The sequence below is a fragment of the Perna viridis genome, chromosome 2, assembly GCF_037379345.1.
Source record: "Perna viridis isolate PV_CMFRI_1.1 ecotype Kerala chromosome 2, ASM3737934v1, whole genome shotgun sequence".
Classification (NCBI taxonomy): domain Eukaryota; kingdom Metazoa; phylum Mollusca; class Bivalvia; order Mytilida; family Mytilidae; genus Perna; species Perna viridis.
In genome coordinates this window covers 68,092,460-68,107,610 of record NC_142446.1, presented here as the reverse complement: position 1 = coordinate 68,107,610, position 15,151 = coordinate 68,092,460, and the positions used below count along the sequence as shown (strand labels likewise).

The window sequence follows — 15,151 nt, the reverse complement described above, 5'->3', positions numbered from 1 at the left end:
GAATAAGAGAAACCTGATCTTTTTGTTCTAGAATTGAAGGGTTATGCAGTGGTTAGATAGGCTCAGGATTTGGTGTAGTAAACTGATGTGTTGAAAAATATATATATGCTTTTAATTTCTTTGGTTATTGTAACCTCTGTTTATTAATTGTGTAAGAGGGGAGTGTTAATATTTCTAATGGTTAAGTCTGAGACTTTTCCTTCTATAGTGGTAGAAATCAGTAACAAGTCTTATATCTGTAGTATAGCCATGTTTCGGGTATATGCATCTAGGTGTAAAATTTTACTATTTCGATCGAGTGCCGGTGGCAGTGTAATTTCTGGAATACTAATGTGATATTTTTTTTTTGTGAAGGTGTTCCAAGTATTTATGTCAAATACACTGACCTCTTAAGACTCAGGATTAGGAGTTGTATGATATCCTTTCACAGAGTGAAAAGTGTCAGTTACGTAGGGCATCAGATAACGGAAGTGTTATGGAGAATGAAAATTCATCATTTCATTGTTCTGTAATTGATGCAGTTGTTTGATAAATGATTGAGATTTATCGTGACAACACTTCTGTGACAGGTTTGTGCATTTGTTAGTAACCCAGTTTTTCTACTGTCTTTAAAATGTGTATCTGTGGAGACTTATTACATGTACATGTTGATGTTAAATTATTGTTGAAAGATTTTGAGCATTTTCTTTTTTTATTAATACATGAAAAATTTAAGTGCTGGAATCAGAACTGGAAAAATTGTTCAAAAAATTTTAAATTATGCTCAGAAAAAAAACATGTGAATTTGACAATGTGGGCACATAGTTTATGGTTTTATGGTCTTGAAGACGAATTGACAGTTAGGTCATCTTAGAAGTTTCGGAGGACAGAGAAAAGCCAGTTCTAAGTTATAATAGAATGGTAGGAGGAAAGTGAGTGATATCCCTTTGATGATGAAATCGCAATGCATTTCTTATAATTTAAACCTTGAATTACTGACACTTATAAAAGAAATGAATGTAATTTCAAAATTTCAGATAACATTTTGAGTACGATTTTGTGGAAAACTTGTGTGTTTTTTCCACCATAATTCACTCATTGCCTGATTCTTACGGAGAATGGTCTTTCAACTTTGATAAATGATGAATGATGACCATGGTAATTCAGTACAAGTCTCTTTGGTCTGTTTATAATAGTAACTTGAAATAGACTGTATTTCAAGTTTCTATAAAAAATTCGATGTATAAATAAAACGCACTGATTTAATATTGTAAGGACCTGTGGAAGTATTTGTCACAATCTAAGTTCTAAGAACTGAACTTACACTTCTTTAATCTAAGTAGATTGATTAGTGATTCAAAAAGCATCCTACAAATTGGTACAACGTACTTCTACCTACATTAATATGCATAGTAGGCCTGCTTTATTACCATTGAACATCTGTGTGGGTCTTTTTGACTTACTCTTGATTAATAGCTAATATTATGGGAATGGAGCAAAAATTGGCCATGGAAATCATTAAGAAGCCTACCTAGTGGTATTGGATCATTTGCAATAAGAGTAAAGTGTATATAAATCTTAAAGTTGCTTGCTTATAGGATTTTCTTTGAAACTTTGCTCACCTACTTGTACATGCATGAAATGTACTTTTCTTGAACTATGTGTACATTTATACAGTAAAATGGAAATAACAATAGCTATGAATACTTTCTGCTTGGGTTACTAATAAAGCTGTTCACCAAATGTGTTCCAAGAGTATCATGTTATACTGATCTGCTGTTTCCATGGTTACGGAGTGGTTAATTATATTGTTGATATATATATATATTGTCTCTTTCATACATTTGTTTTGTTATCAAAATGTACATATTCTTTGATGTCAGATTTTTACATGTTGGTGACATTTTTCACATTTTAATGTACCTTGTTGGTGGGATGAGAAAGACTTGAGTATATGGGTCATTTCATTGATTGGTTAATTATTAGATCATTATTAAAATAAGCATGGTTAATTATGTTATCCTTTCTTTAATACATGTATTTCATAGTGGAATATTGCAAATACATTGAGGACCAAGATTTTTTTCATAATTTCAGGATGTTCGTAATTCATACATTTTTACATCATGATACAGATAAGGGTTCAGTTTTGCTTCCGTGAATGAAAAGTGCAGAACCAGTTAAGATTTTAAGCTAGAGATCCTTTGACCCTAATTGTCCTTTAAAAATCATCTGATTCAATGATAGAAGGTCAGGAACCTTGGTTACCATTTATCTCAAAGGTCGTTACCTAGACAGATAGTTCATAGACCTGATTTGTGTGATTACTAAATAATTAGTCCATGTTTTTATGATTCTACCTGTGATTTTTATTATTGGTAACTAAGGTATACTGATTGAAGTGCATCTTTTCATTTAGTTTAAGTTTTGTTCCTATTAAGATCTAGTTACTATTTTTTTCTTCATAATCGTAAGGATTTAACCAAACTTTAACCTTAAAGAAAATCTATTCTCTTTATATTACCTATTGTAATGTAAAAGAAATCCTAAATGTCCAGTTAATACAAGATGTGATGTTTAATTTGCTTTTTTGTTGTTTTAAATGCAAATGTATTTACTTTAAAAAAAAAATTCTTGCGTACATTCACTTTCGGGGTTGTAGATACATGTACTTTTAATGGTAGTGATATGGTTATCAAAAACCATCTATTCCTGTTCTTGCTAAACAGAAATTTCAGTTTACTTCCGCAGTTTTATTTGCATTTATTAAGTAATTAAAGTTATTTGTAGCAAGAGGCATTCAAAATGAACTCTATAGTTCTCAGTCTGAATTTTAGTAATTGAGAGTTCAAGGTTTTGTTAATTTTTTATTGATAACATTAGTAATTGAGAGTTCAAGGTTTTGTTAATTTTTTATTGATAACATATACGGAGTTTCCTAAATAAAGAATGACCAAGTGTTATTTAACAATGAAGTGAATGACAACACAAGGAGATTTTTACCCCCTTATATGGAGAAATACATGGTCATGAGAACTAGAGAGTGATTAACGTTTCTTTGATATTTTCTCAGGGGTGTTGGTATGAGTGCTTTGTATGATTTGTGCTGTACATTAACATGTGCCTGTTGTTACTAATACTGGGAAATGCTTTTTTTACCTATCTTGTCTTCACATGTATATTTTGCAAGCAGTTTACAGCAATGTGAAAATGAGTGATACCCATTTCAACACAAATCTAGGTAGGCTACTGAGTAATTTAAAATGCTTTTAGGTAAAAATCTGCCCTTATTTATACTAATGTGTCATACTACTTTGAAAGAAGACCTTTGTGATTTTCTCACACCAGTAGATATTGAATCCTCTTATTTATCATTTATGATACAGATACAGAAACCAGTTATCTCAGCAGAAGTCCATGTGCAGATATTGCATCAAGTATACCACAATTTGAAAAAAATGCATAGAAGTGCAGAGTTACTAAAAACGATACTTGGAAGAGAATCATATTGTTCTCTTTTTCTTGTCACATAGAGGAGAATTTAGTATGAAACTTGTTTAGTTTATGGAAAAGTTAGTATAAGATCTGTGGCTTTCATTCAAATTTAAAAGTTTAATTTATTAAAAGCTTATGTTATTGTTTAACACCCAGTGTACTAGTAATCACACTTACATGTTCTGTTTTTGTACATTTGTAATTTCTAGTTGTTGTTGTTTTAGCTTAGTTTTTGTAACCATTATGTGATACCATTTTTTTTTCTTTTTGTAGCTTAGTTTTTTTTAATTTAATCATGACTTTAATACTACTGCATCTGAAGAATAACAATGTAGTTGAAGTACTTCAAGTTTTGTTGTTCCCTGAGGTTTTTTAATGCTTATGATTATTTTCGTCTCGCTACATTCAAAGTCCAAAATGGTAGGAGTACTGCTTGAAGTATTAAATGTCTGCACATAGTTTTTGGTATGGTTACACTGGAATTAAATAGATGTTGTAGATTAACTTCAAGTTCTTTACAACTGCATTTTGTTATCATTTTGAAAGAGAAGAAACACTTTTTTATACCTTGATTGGATTAATTCAGGCTTAAGTTACTAAAATTGTTCATATATTTTTCTTTTCGTCACTTTATATTGCATTTAGTAAATTTACTTTCATTTTTCCCTTGATTAAATCAAGTAAAAAAGTTATATGTGCAGATTTAAGTTTGTTAATGTTTTTATGTACAGTCCCATTTTATTTTCAGTAATGTATAGCTCTTTCAGTAATTTGTTTTGCTTTAGAAGTCGTATTTTTAGTGAATATGAAAAATGGTTTATACTGATAAAAGACGAGTTATCAGAAATTTTTAGCTGATATGCAGTTTTCTAATAACAGCTTTAATTCAATTACAATCTCTAGCAATGGTACATAACTAGTTAGTTTCCTGTTCATCTGTAAGTCGTACAGACTACCTTGAAAATCATAATTTTAACATTTCATACATGTAGATAGGGCTTATAGATGGTTAGAAAACTTCCAGTTTTGTCCCTTTGCTTTGAGAAACTAATGAAACTATGACAGCATCTGGAAAATAGTCATAAAATTACAATTATTAAAATTCTGTTCAAAAATTAAAGCTGAACTGATGTTATAAAGCAAAATAGAAAAATCATGCTGAAATACATGTACTTGCATTTTAGTAGCTGTTTGGTTTTAACATTTAATTTATTATCATAGGAGAAATGACTATGTATGAGTAGCAATAAGGAGTATGTCATATCATAACAGATATTGATTTCATTTCATGAACAAAAGATATTGAAAACAAATAAACTTTCATAAAATGTTTGTTTTTGTATTTTCTGATTGGGATGTTGACTTGGGATCAGTTGCATTAAATTTACTATACCATTCAATGATTAGAATAAATACTAAGAATTCAGGGATGGACATCACTTTAATTAAAGGCTTTGCAGGATGCAGTTTGTTATATTTGCAGAGGTCAAATGCTGAAGTAACTGGGCAAGTATGAACATATCGGTCAAATGCTAAAGTAACTGGACAAGTATGAACATATCGGTCAAATGCTGAAGTAACTGGGCAAGTATGAACATATCAGTCAAATTTGATAGAGGTTTGGATTGTGATTAGACATTTTACACAAGATAAGAATGTCACTACAAATGAAGTTAAGTTCCCCTCAGTTCTTCAATGGTTCCCGTCAATCTCCAAAATCAGTCCAAACACTGGGTTCTCCATCCCCCATTACAGGTAAATATTTGACAGAAATCAGAAAAATGCTGGTTTCTGGACCCTATTTCTTGCAACCTCATAAATTATTCAATTTTACTTGTGGTATTGTCAGGACAAAGAAAATGCTGGTTTCTGGCCCTTCATTCCTGAAGGGTTCAAATCTTCCCTCCAAAATCAATGCCAGTGTGACCTTTTTGGTTTAGTTTTTGTGGAATCTGAGCTTTAACTGAAGTTATATAATTAAATTCAATGAAATGCTTTTTTTTATCCTAAATTCCAAACTGATGGTGCCCTACCATTATATGAGTAAAAGATTTCTGTGGTCATAAAATAAACAACATAATTATACAGATTACTGTTTTGTATGATTAATTGACTTATTAGATGGAAAATCACCTCTTTCTAACCAAATCTTACAATATACAGTGAAGTTATTTCTAGTTTCAAGATTGATTCAACATGTGGTCCAGCTTAAGTCATAAAAAAAACATACTGCAAGCAAAAAACATGCAGACTTGGGTTTATTGTTTTTGATGTGTTCATCTGTTAGTCCTCTATGCCATTTTGGTGTCCGTCGTCGTCATTGTTAACAATTATACAAAACTCTTCTCTGAAACAAATTTTGGACTTAATCCGTTAAGCTATAATTGAGTTATTGCCATCACTTCAAAACTCCTCTGACACCACTTGACCAATTGGAACCAAACTTGGTATGCATGTTCCTTGGGATATGGTGCATAGAACTGATATGGGGATTTTGGGTCTGTCGAAAAACATGGCCGCTGTTACTGTACTAAAAATAGAATAGGGGTCAGACAGTAGTTTTTTGCATATATCTCCAAAACCGTTAGGTTTAGCCAAATTCTGACAGGGCAACAGTGTTTACCTTGATGAGATCTGTCTGTGATCAAATTTTTATTTTGATATGTTAAGCCATGTCGGAGTTCTTGCCCTTTTTCAACATTTTTTTTGCTATTTTGAATGTTGTTTCTTTCAAAAATCTCCTCTGACACCACCTGACCAATTGGAACCAAACTTGGTATGAATGTTCCTAAATAAAAAATGACCAAGTGTTATTTAACAATGAAGTGAATGACAACACAAGGAGATTTTTACCCCCTTATATGAAGGAATATATGGTCATGAGAACTAGAGTGATTAACGTTTCTTTGATATTTTCTCAGGGGTGTTGGTATGAGTGCTTTGTATGATTTGTGCTGTACATTAACATGTAACATTGGAACCAAACTTGGTATGAATGTTCCTTTGGGTATCATGCATAGAACTGATGTGGAGACTTTTGATCTGAACATGGCTGTCATTACTAAAAATAGAACATTGTGGTCAGACTAGTTTTTTGCATATATCTCCAAAACCATTAGGTTTAGCAAAATTATTTCTAAAGCTGAAATTATATTATTATATAATATATATTATTATAAGGCCTTCAAAAGTCATCAGGGATCAAAGTTGTCAGGTGACTCCTTGCAAGAGTTATTGCCCTTGAAAGATGAACAGTTCTCAGCCAATATCTTTAAAACTATAAAAGAAAGACACTTGATTGTCCTACCAAAGTCTTCTTCAGTCAAAATTGTTGGACAACTCCTTGTTAAATTTATTGCCCTTGAAAGACAAACTTTAACAAGGTGAGCGATTCAGGCTCCTGGGAGCATTTATTCAAAACTCTTCTCCTCTGAAACACTTGACTAATTGTAACCATACTTGGTATGAAAGTCGTCTGAATGTAGCTGAAATATTGCTGCTCGGACGTTAAACCCCAACAAACAAACAAGCATGGTATGAAAGTTCCTTGGGGTATCCCGCATAGAACTGATTTGGGGATTTTTGATCCATGAAAAAACATTGCCATCGTTACTAAAAATAGAACATAGGGGTCAGGCAGTAGTTTTTTGCATACATCTCCAAAACCGTTAGGTTTAGCCAAATACTGACAGGGTTAAAGTATTCAGCATGATGAGATCTATATGTGGTTAAATTTTCATTTTAATCCATTAAGCCATGTTGGAGTTACTGCCCTTTTTCAATGTTTTTTTGCTATTTTTAATGTTATTTCTTTCAAAAATCTTCTCGTCTGACGCTACTTTACCAATCGAAGCAAAACTTGGTATGAATGTTCCATGGGGTATCCTGCATGTTGTGGGGATTTTTGATCCGTCGAAAAACATGGCCACTGTTACTAAAAATAGAACAGGGGTCAGACGGTAGTTTTTCGAAACCATTAGTTTTGGCTATTTCTGACATGGGTAAAATAGTCCAGCATGATGAGATCTACCTGTGGTTAAAGTTTTCATTTTAATCCATTAAGCCATGTTGGAGTTGTTGCCCTTTTTCAATGTTTTTTGCTATTTTTAATGTTATTTTTGTCAAAAATCTTCTTTTCTGACACTACTTTACCAATCAAAACCAAACTTGGTACGAATGATCCTAGGGGTATCCTGCATAGATCTGATGTGGGGATTTTTGATTTGTGGAAAAACATGGCCATTGTTCCTAAACACAGAACCTAGGGGTCAGACAGTAGTTCTTCGCATATATCTCCAAAACTGTTCAATTACTGAAACGTCCCTTATTTAGAAGGCCTTCAAAAGTCTTCAGGTATCAAAGTTGTCAGGCAACTCCTTGTAAGAGTTATTGCCCTTGAAAGATGAAAAATTATGTTTTTTTTTTTTTAATTTTTTTAGTTTTCAGCCAATATTTTGAAAACTATAATAGAAAGAAACTTTCAATCGCTGAAATGATTCTTATGATAGTCCTACCTAAGTCTTCTTGAGTTAAAATTATTGGATAAGTCCTGGTTAAATTTATTGCCCTTGAAAGACGAACTTTAACCAGGTGAGTGGTTCAGGCTCCTGGGAGCCTCTTGTTTCATTGCAACTTCTCTCCAACTATTGAATAGATTATTGTGAATCTTTATAGGTTGTAAGAAGTTAGTATTCAGTTATGCATCAATTTAATTAAAATTAGATCACTAACTTGCTCACCATTCATTGTTATGTCTCGCATGTGACATAATTAGGTTGGTTGTGTTATGTGCATTTGATCCCATTTATTTTGTTAGAGTATCACCCCTTTCAACTTAGTTTCCTGTAGAAAACTACTAAAATATCACAATAAAGTATCACAACTTCTCAAATCACTGAACCGAACTAGTATGAAACTTCGTATAAAGTAAGGACACAATGCTAGCATGCAGTGTTCTAGCTTGGATTTGAAAGAAAAAGGGTACAGGGAAGAGGAAACTTTAAAATGCAGCATGTTTTTTTTTTAACCCAAAAAGGGATGTTGGTTTTTTTTAGGTGTATGTATCAAGTCACAAATATCTTTATCTATTTTGTCCTTTATATAGTTAGTATACTTATACTGCATACATGTATGTAGCTGTGCATACATTATGTACTATCAGGACATCTTTGGGAGTTTTCCTATTTGAGCTTAGTTTCCTGAAGCATCTTGTTACAACTCCTCTCAAACTACTAAATAGAATTCCATGAAACTTGGTATGTAGTATCAAAAGAGCCAATATGAAAGAGTAATCAAGAGAACCAAGATTCCAGTGAAAACCTAAAGAATGTGACAAAGACCAGACAGGAAAAAAGACAGGCATAACAAAGAACATAAAATAACCAAAATAATACATACAAAGTAACAGAAGGAAATGAGCAACTCGGACTCCTCCACTAAAAACTGGGAGCATGGACCAGGTGCACCGCAAGAGTAAGCATCCTCTGTTTTTCTAGAAACACTTGTCAAGTTGCTCATAAAAAGTGAAGTCCACGGTAGAGGAAAGAGGACAGGTAAACTATGACATGTTGAACAAATCAGTTTGTTTTCATGGTGCAGATGGATACATCATAATGATCCACAAGTTCATGATGACGACCATTAAACTTCTGTAGTGATGACTTCAATCTTGTAGCAACATAACCCTGTTCCAGAAGTCTAGCACAATTGAAAAAGTCTGCAGTTACTGCAAGCTGTGGCACAACATATAAGTTATGATATGAAAACTCCATATGCCGGTGTTAACATACCACTAAATAATGGGAGCACAATAGGCTAATGAAGCTCCTCATCATTAATTCTGTCGCATAAATTGGGTGAGGAAATGTCACATTGATACAAGGAAATTGTTTTTTCATAACTGCTGATAATGTCAATGAAGTTGTGAATATTACCATAATTTTAAAACTACATGTATAATTTATCTTTATAAGGTACAATTTCATCATTTCATGACAAAATACATTAGGAAAATAGGAAGGAGTACAAAAAAACAAAAAAGTAAATATTTTATTATTTTACAGTTTAAATAAAACACAATATAAAGAAAATATACTTGTACAAATTATTTTAAGTTGAAGTAGTTCATTAAAAATAGTAACTCCAAGTTTGGTACCATAAGTTTCATTCACAAAACTTTACAAGATCTTCAAGATAGAACTTTAAACTATCTATAATATGTACCAGTATCCTTATATGTTCCAAAAATAGTCAACCTATTATTTAAAAATTATTTAACACAAAAATAAAGGGAGATAAATACTGTCTTCAAACACCCAAAAATGTTTATAAATGTAAGTACATGTATAATGTCTGCAACAAGTCTGTAAACTTATGAAGCTCCATTTCAATAATTCTGTCACATTATTTGGATGAGTAAATGTCACATAAATCCAAGGAAATCTTTTTTGCATGACTGGTGATTACGTCCATTTATGTTGATTGATTACTTGCCAATTCTTTGTACTTCCCAGTCTTGCTGACAAAGAGGACATCTTTTATTCTGTTGTACCCACAGTGTCATACAACACAGGTGGAAAGAGTGATTACATTCTCCCCATACCACTGGAAAAAAATTCAAAAATGAAAAATAAAAAATTTGAAACTTTAATACAATATTTTCTACGAAAACACTTCATGTATGAACTTCAAGAGAGATACAATGTACCTCAACAGTCAATATTTTTTTCTATATTTTATACATTTTAACTGTTTGAATACGATCAATTTGTTAGATTGATTGATTGGGTATTAGGGTTTAACACCTGAGCAGCAATATTTCAGGCGATGAACATGAAATGTATGATAAAATGAACATGAAATGATGATGAAATGAAGAAGGGTAGGACACAAGGATAAGAGGGTTGACAAATTTAGATTGCCACTAGAAAAAGGGAGGGATGGGTAGGGTCGGCAATTTAGCCTCCTGTGGCAGAGCGCAAAGGTTTCTACTCCTATTGAATACCACAGCTGGGTTCTTTAACCTGCGAGGAACATGGCATCTTTCCAACATGGTGCACCACTATGGTTTGTGGTAAGGTTTTCCATATTATAGCCTGACAACTCCAGCATGTAAAACGCCAGGGGTACCCCATTTCACCACCTTGGGCACACAACCCAGATGCTCTGTTGGCAAAGCGCCCAAGTCCCTGGCTAGGGTTCTGAGCACTATTTAGTCGCCTTTTACGACAAGCTTAGCGCTGCTGCAGGCCTATTCTTTTGACACCTGGACCTGCACGGGGCTCAATTCGTTAAAAGAATTCAAAATGTTAACTGAGTATGGTACTAAAAAGGGTATACAGTTGTTAAAAACTTACAGCTGTTTGTGGCAAATATACATTTTTTTTCATTCTCTCAAATCAACAATCCTATACTATTTTCACATGCAATACATAGTTGGTACAGACCCTTTTGTGGTAAGTTAAGGAGCATGCTCAATATAAACTTCCACAAGGTAAGAGGTTGGGTAGAACAAAAGAATTTTCCCTGAGGAAGTGTTTATAGAGCATGCTCCACACATGCCCATCGGCTATCCCACAGTTAGCACAAAAGCATCTACTTTAAACATTCTTGTTCAATTTTATCAGTTTAAAAGCCCCTGATAAGTTACACATGACTTACCTACACAATCATCTTGTTTGTTCTCAGACTGACATCGTAAACAAGCATCTGAAAAATTAACATCAATACATAGCAATATGTACATGTGTGTATAATATTATTGTGTGATATTTTTCCACAGTGGACTGATTTAAAATGTGACCACGCCAAAGTACTTTAACCCTGCCACATTTTTTGCACCCGTCTCAAGTCATGAATTTCTGGCCACCCTGCATATTGTTTTGTTTCGCTTTCAGTTTACTTTTATGTTGCTGGAGTATATAGGAGCAACTATTTTGTTGTACATGTGTATAATGATTTGAGGCCAGCTGCAGCTTGCCCTGTTGTGTGAGGGTTTCCTCCTTATTCACTGGCCCATGAGTGACATTGAGCTGACATTTTTCATCCCGGTGGGGTTGCTGTCCCTTTGACATATTCCCCATATCCATTATTGTTACTGTATATACTGTAGTATAAGTCAATCTGCCTGTACATTGGACCCCTTTTTTCAGACCAATCACCTTGATCTGTTTATAAGGGGATCTGTTTTCAGACAGCTGCATTGCCAACATTCCATGAATACAATGAGTATACATATATGTTTGTTCTGAACACTTCAATAAATGTTGAAATAAATAATTACAAGCCAGAGTTATTTTTTATAGTAGTAAGTAATTAAATTATCGACAAGCCATGAAAATTGTGTTAGTATGGCCTTTTTTTCATCCATTCTAATTTTGGTACAACCATTAACCAAAATTAAAATCATTAATATAGTGAACAACAAAAGAATAAACAGAAAGTTTACATGTGAATATAAACACAATGTAGACAATGCAAATAATCAAGTCAAGTCCAAAATAAATCTGACAAAATAGATATTACACCACTAGAGCAGCTGGTACCACAATGGTCCTGACTTGGTAAAGGTATTTCAAACAAAATGGTGTGTTATATCTAGATTATACAGTGCACTAAACCTACCTCAACCATTGTAGCGTGAATATACCAGTGATGATTAAAAAGCATTTGCATGCTTTTGTCATAATTGGTAAATCAGCCGTCACATCAGCACAAAAAACAATTACAGTAATCAATCATTACTCATTACTTTAGAAGAAGCTGAGTATTTTTCAAGCAAGGACTGATAAAACGCATTTCCTCATACCCCTGTTTCTGGAGTCGTTACGCAGATATATATGGTGTTCCAAGGATATCAGATAACTTAGTACTTGCTCTAGTGTAGCAAATCAATTGTGAAATATAAACACCATATGCAGGAGATGAAGGAATACTGCTGCACCGGTAAGGAAAATTTATGATATTAAAATTAAAGTTCTCTTTTATCATAAATCTTATTGCTGAGATGACCACTGTTGTCAAATACGAGATGTAGGTCCAAAAGAGGTGCAGAACAGACAGTGAATCCTGACTATACAACACCTTGAATAAATCATATACCTTTTGACCAGACATCACCCATTTTGCAGTTATGAACACCTATATAAACTAAGCAGTCTAAAAGGGGTTTAACTCAAACACGCTATCTTTTTAACTTAGTTTGTGTAGGCTAGGGATAGCCAGCTAGGGATAAAAATAATCAGAAGAAATCAATTTCATATTGAATGATGGGTAATGACATAATTGATTACTTTTGAAACTAATCAACCTTATTAACAGGAAACAGGAATGTAGAATCTCCATGTATGTTTGCATCATACAAGTACTTGTACATATGTATACGTACACATGTATCCAGGTGAAATGTAAATTTGCATTTGTATACTAGAGGTTGGCTGGCAAGTCATTTCTGACACTGGCCGGGTGCAGACGAACTGAATTCAAACCTCTTTTGCTGTAGGGTATGAGACAGGCACTTGTTTTTGTCAATCATCACAATAACACAACAACCAATGTCAAAGGTGATTTTTTTCATACCACATTGCCTGATGATGTGATATCATTAATTCTCTATGACTTGGTTGTTTTATCTACCTATTGGACTTGATATTTTTCAAAACCATACCATGGGATGATGTTGTATGACCTAGTTAAATGAAAATTCACAATTGTGTTTGGTTGTTGTGTGTCAATAAAATCTGATTGGTTGAAAACGATATTGTGACATTTCTTACATTATTCTCTCACAACAACCGGTGACATCATTGATAGAGTATTGCTTCAATTTCCACAATGACAAATGTCGAATTTTCCAGAGGAATCAAAGAGAAATGGGTTTCCATGTCTGGTCTTTGTCCCTGGATTACATTCTTTTGATTACCGCTATAACCTTGGTTCCCTTGATTACTCTTTGATAACCCTGTGAAAGAGTATTGCAAAAAAAAAAAATCAACTCAAAATTCACATTATTTGTTATGATCAATGAAGTTAAATAGCTTGGACTGATATTTTTGGACATTCACCATTCACCCATTCTGAAATCTCAAATCATAGAGAAATAAAGTATTTCACAACAAATTTTTAAATTTTACTTTGTAGCTGCATGAATATTTATTCTCTTTTCCGACTCACCCATAACTTGAACGCGGCAAATTGCACATGTGTCACATTCGACATCCCAGCTCCACATAGCAACAAGATTCCATTTCTTCAAAGTAAACATTTTTTCTGGTTTTTTAGCAGATTCTCTGTCGACTTCCATCTCCTCAGACATATTGTTTACTATCTATTACAAGACAGTGTTGATTTCATCCATGCGTACGATGATGGTAGTCTATGAGTAATCAAGGGAACCACTGTAATAGCGGTAATCAAAAGAATGTAATCCAGAGACAAAGACCATACATGGAAAACCGACATCTACATCTACATCTACATCTTTACGTTGATCTGTCAAACTTGACAATCATTCAACGCTTCCGGTGCGAAAGAAAAATTTTGGAGAATAATGTCTGAAATAAATAATAGAACTGTAAAGAGCAAATTAAAAATAAAGAAAGAGAGAGGCCCCATTTGCTTTTCAATCATCTGGTCTAGACCTGTTCGGCCTCAGTGCCGGTACCAAGGTCTAAGACCCCCCCCCCCGACATAGCTCTAGTCCATCATTTGACCTACTGGGCAAATGGGAGGATAGCAGAATTAGTAGGTGACTGTGGCCAACTCCCTCTTGAAGGATACCAAGGAGGGAGCCTCAGCGACTGATGCTGGTAGTGAATTCCAAACTAGTATTTTTCGTGGAAAAAAAGCTGTACTTGAAGATGTTGGTCTTTGTAGAGTATTGTCGAAACTTCTTGTTGTGTGATGATCTGGTTCTGGAGTTCTGCGGTGTATGATACTCTTTGCATGGGATGTCAACATGGTTATTTACTACTTTGTAGAACATAGTAAACTGTGAGTTCTTCCTTCTATGTTCAAGTGTGTCCCAGCCTAGTTCGTCTAACATGCTCCCTACACTACTGGTGTTTCTATAGCGGTTGGTGGTATAGCTGGCTGCACGTCGCTGGACCATTTCTATTTTCCTGACTTGATCTTTCTGGTGGGAGTCCCATACTTTGGCACGGTAATCAAGGTTGGATCTGTCCTTTGCGATGTATGCATTTGTCTTGGTTTCTGAGTTTGATGTTTTAAGGTTGCTTCGCAGGAATCCAAGCATGCTGTTTGCCTTCTTTGTTACTCTATCAATATAATGTTTCTACGATAGGTCACTTTGGATGTCAACCCCCAGGTATTTTGCACTCTTTGATGTTTTAAGTACTGGTCCTTTTAGTGTATACTGATGTTCAATTGGTGATCGTACTCTGGTGACAGTGAGAACGCTACATTTCTAAAAGTGGAAGCCCATATCCCAAGTCTTTTCCCACTTTGCGAGTTTGACAAGGTCTTCTTGTAGTATCTCTGTATCTGCAGCTGATGTTATTGTATACTATGCAGTCATCTGCGAAGAGTCTTATTCAACATAAAATACCAGCCCACCTGCCCCTCCCCGGGTCTACTATCCATAATTTGCTCGGAATAATAAGGGTATCAACAAAATTACCTAACACTAATCCGATCCATAATAAAGTAATTACCAAGACAA

At 33.9% G+C, this 15,151-nt stretch overlaps 1 protein-coding gene across 1 annotated transcript; it reads right to left on the bottom strand.

The window, feature by feature from the left end:
• Positions 1 to 9,504: 9,504 nt before the first annotated feature.
• LOC148626643 (RING-box protein 2-like) lies at positions 9,505 to 13,816 on the bottom strand. The gene is made up of 3 exons (XM_088570804.1): positions 13,645 to 13,816; positions 11,134 to 11,181; positions 9,505 to 10,077 (listed from the first exon to the last, which is right to left on the bottom strand). Exons 1-3 carry the CDS (start codon positions 13,784 to 13,786, stop codon positions 9,959 to 9,961), a joined length of 309 nt encoding a protein of 102 aa, XP_088426930.1. The 5' UTR covers positions 13,787 to 13,816; the 3' UTR covers positions 9,505 to 9,958.
• Positions 13,817 to 15,151: the final 1,335 nt, after the last annotated feature.

Bases quoted from the DNA above. Each gene is read 5' to 3' on its own strand.
- LOC148626643 (XM_088570804.1), bottom strand. From the start codon at position 13,786: ATGTCTGAGGAGATGGAAGTCGACAGAGAATCTGCTAAAAAACCAGAA. The intron at 11,182-13,644 runs GTGAGTCGGAAA...TTAATTTTTCAG, and splicing joins TTGCCGCGTTCAAGTTATGG to ATGCTTGTTTACGATGTCAG. The intron at 10,078-11,133 runs GTAAGTCATGTG...ATTTTTTTCCAG, and splicing joins CAAACAAGATGATTGTGTAG to TGGTATGGGGAGAATGTAAT.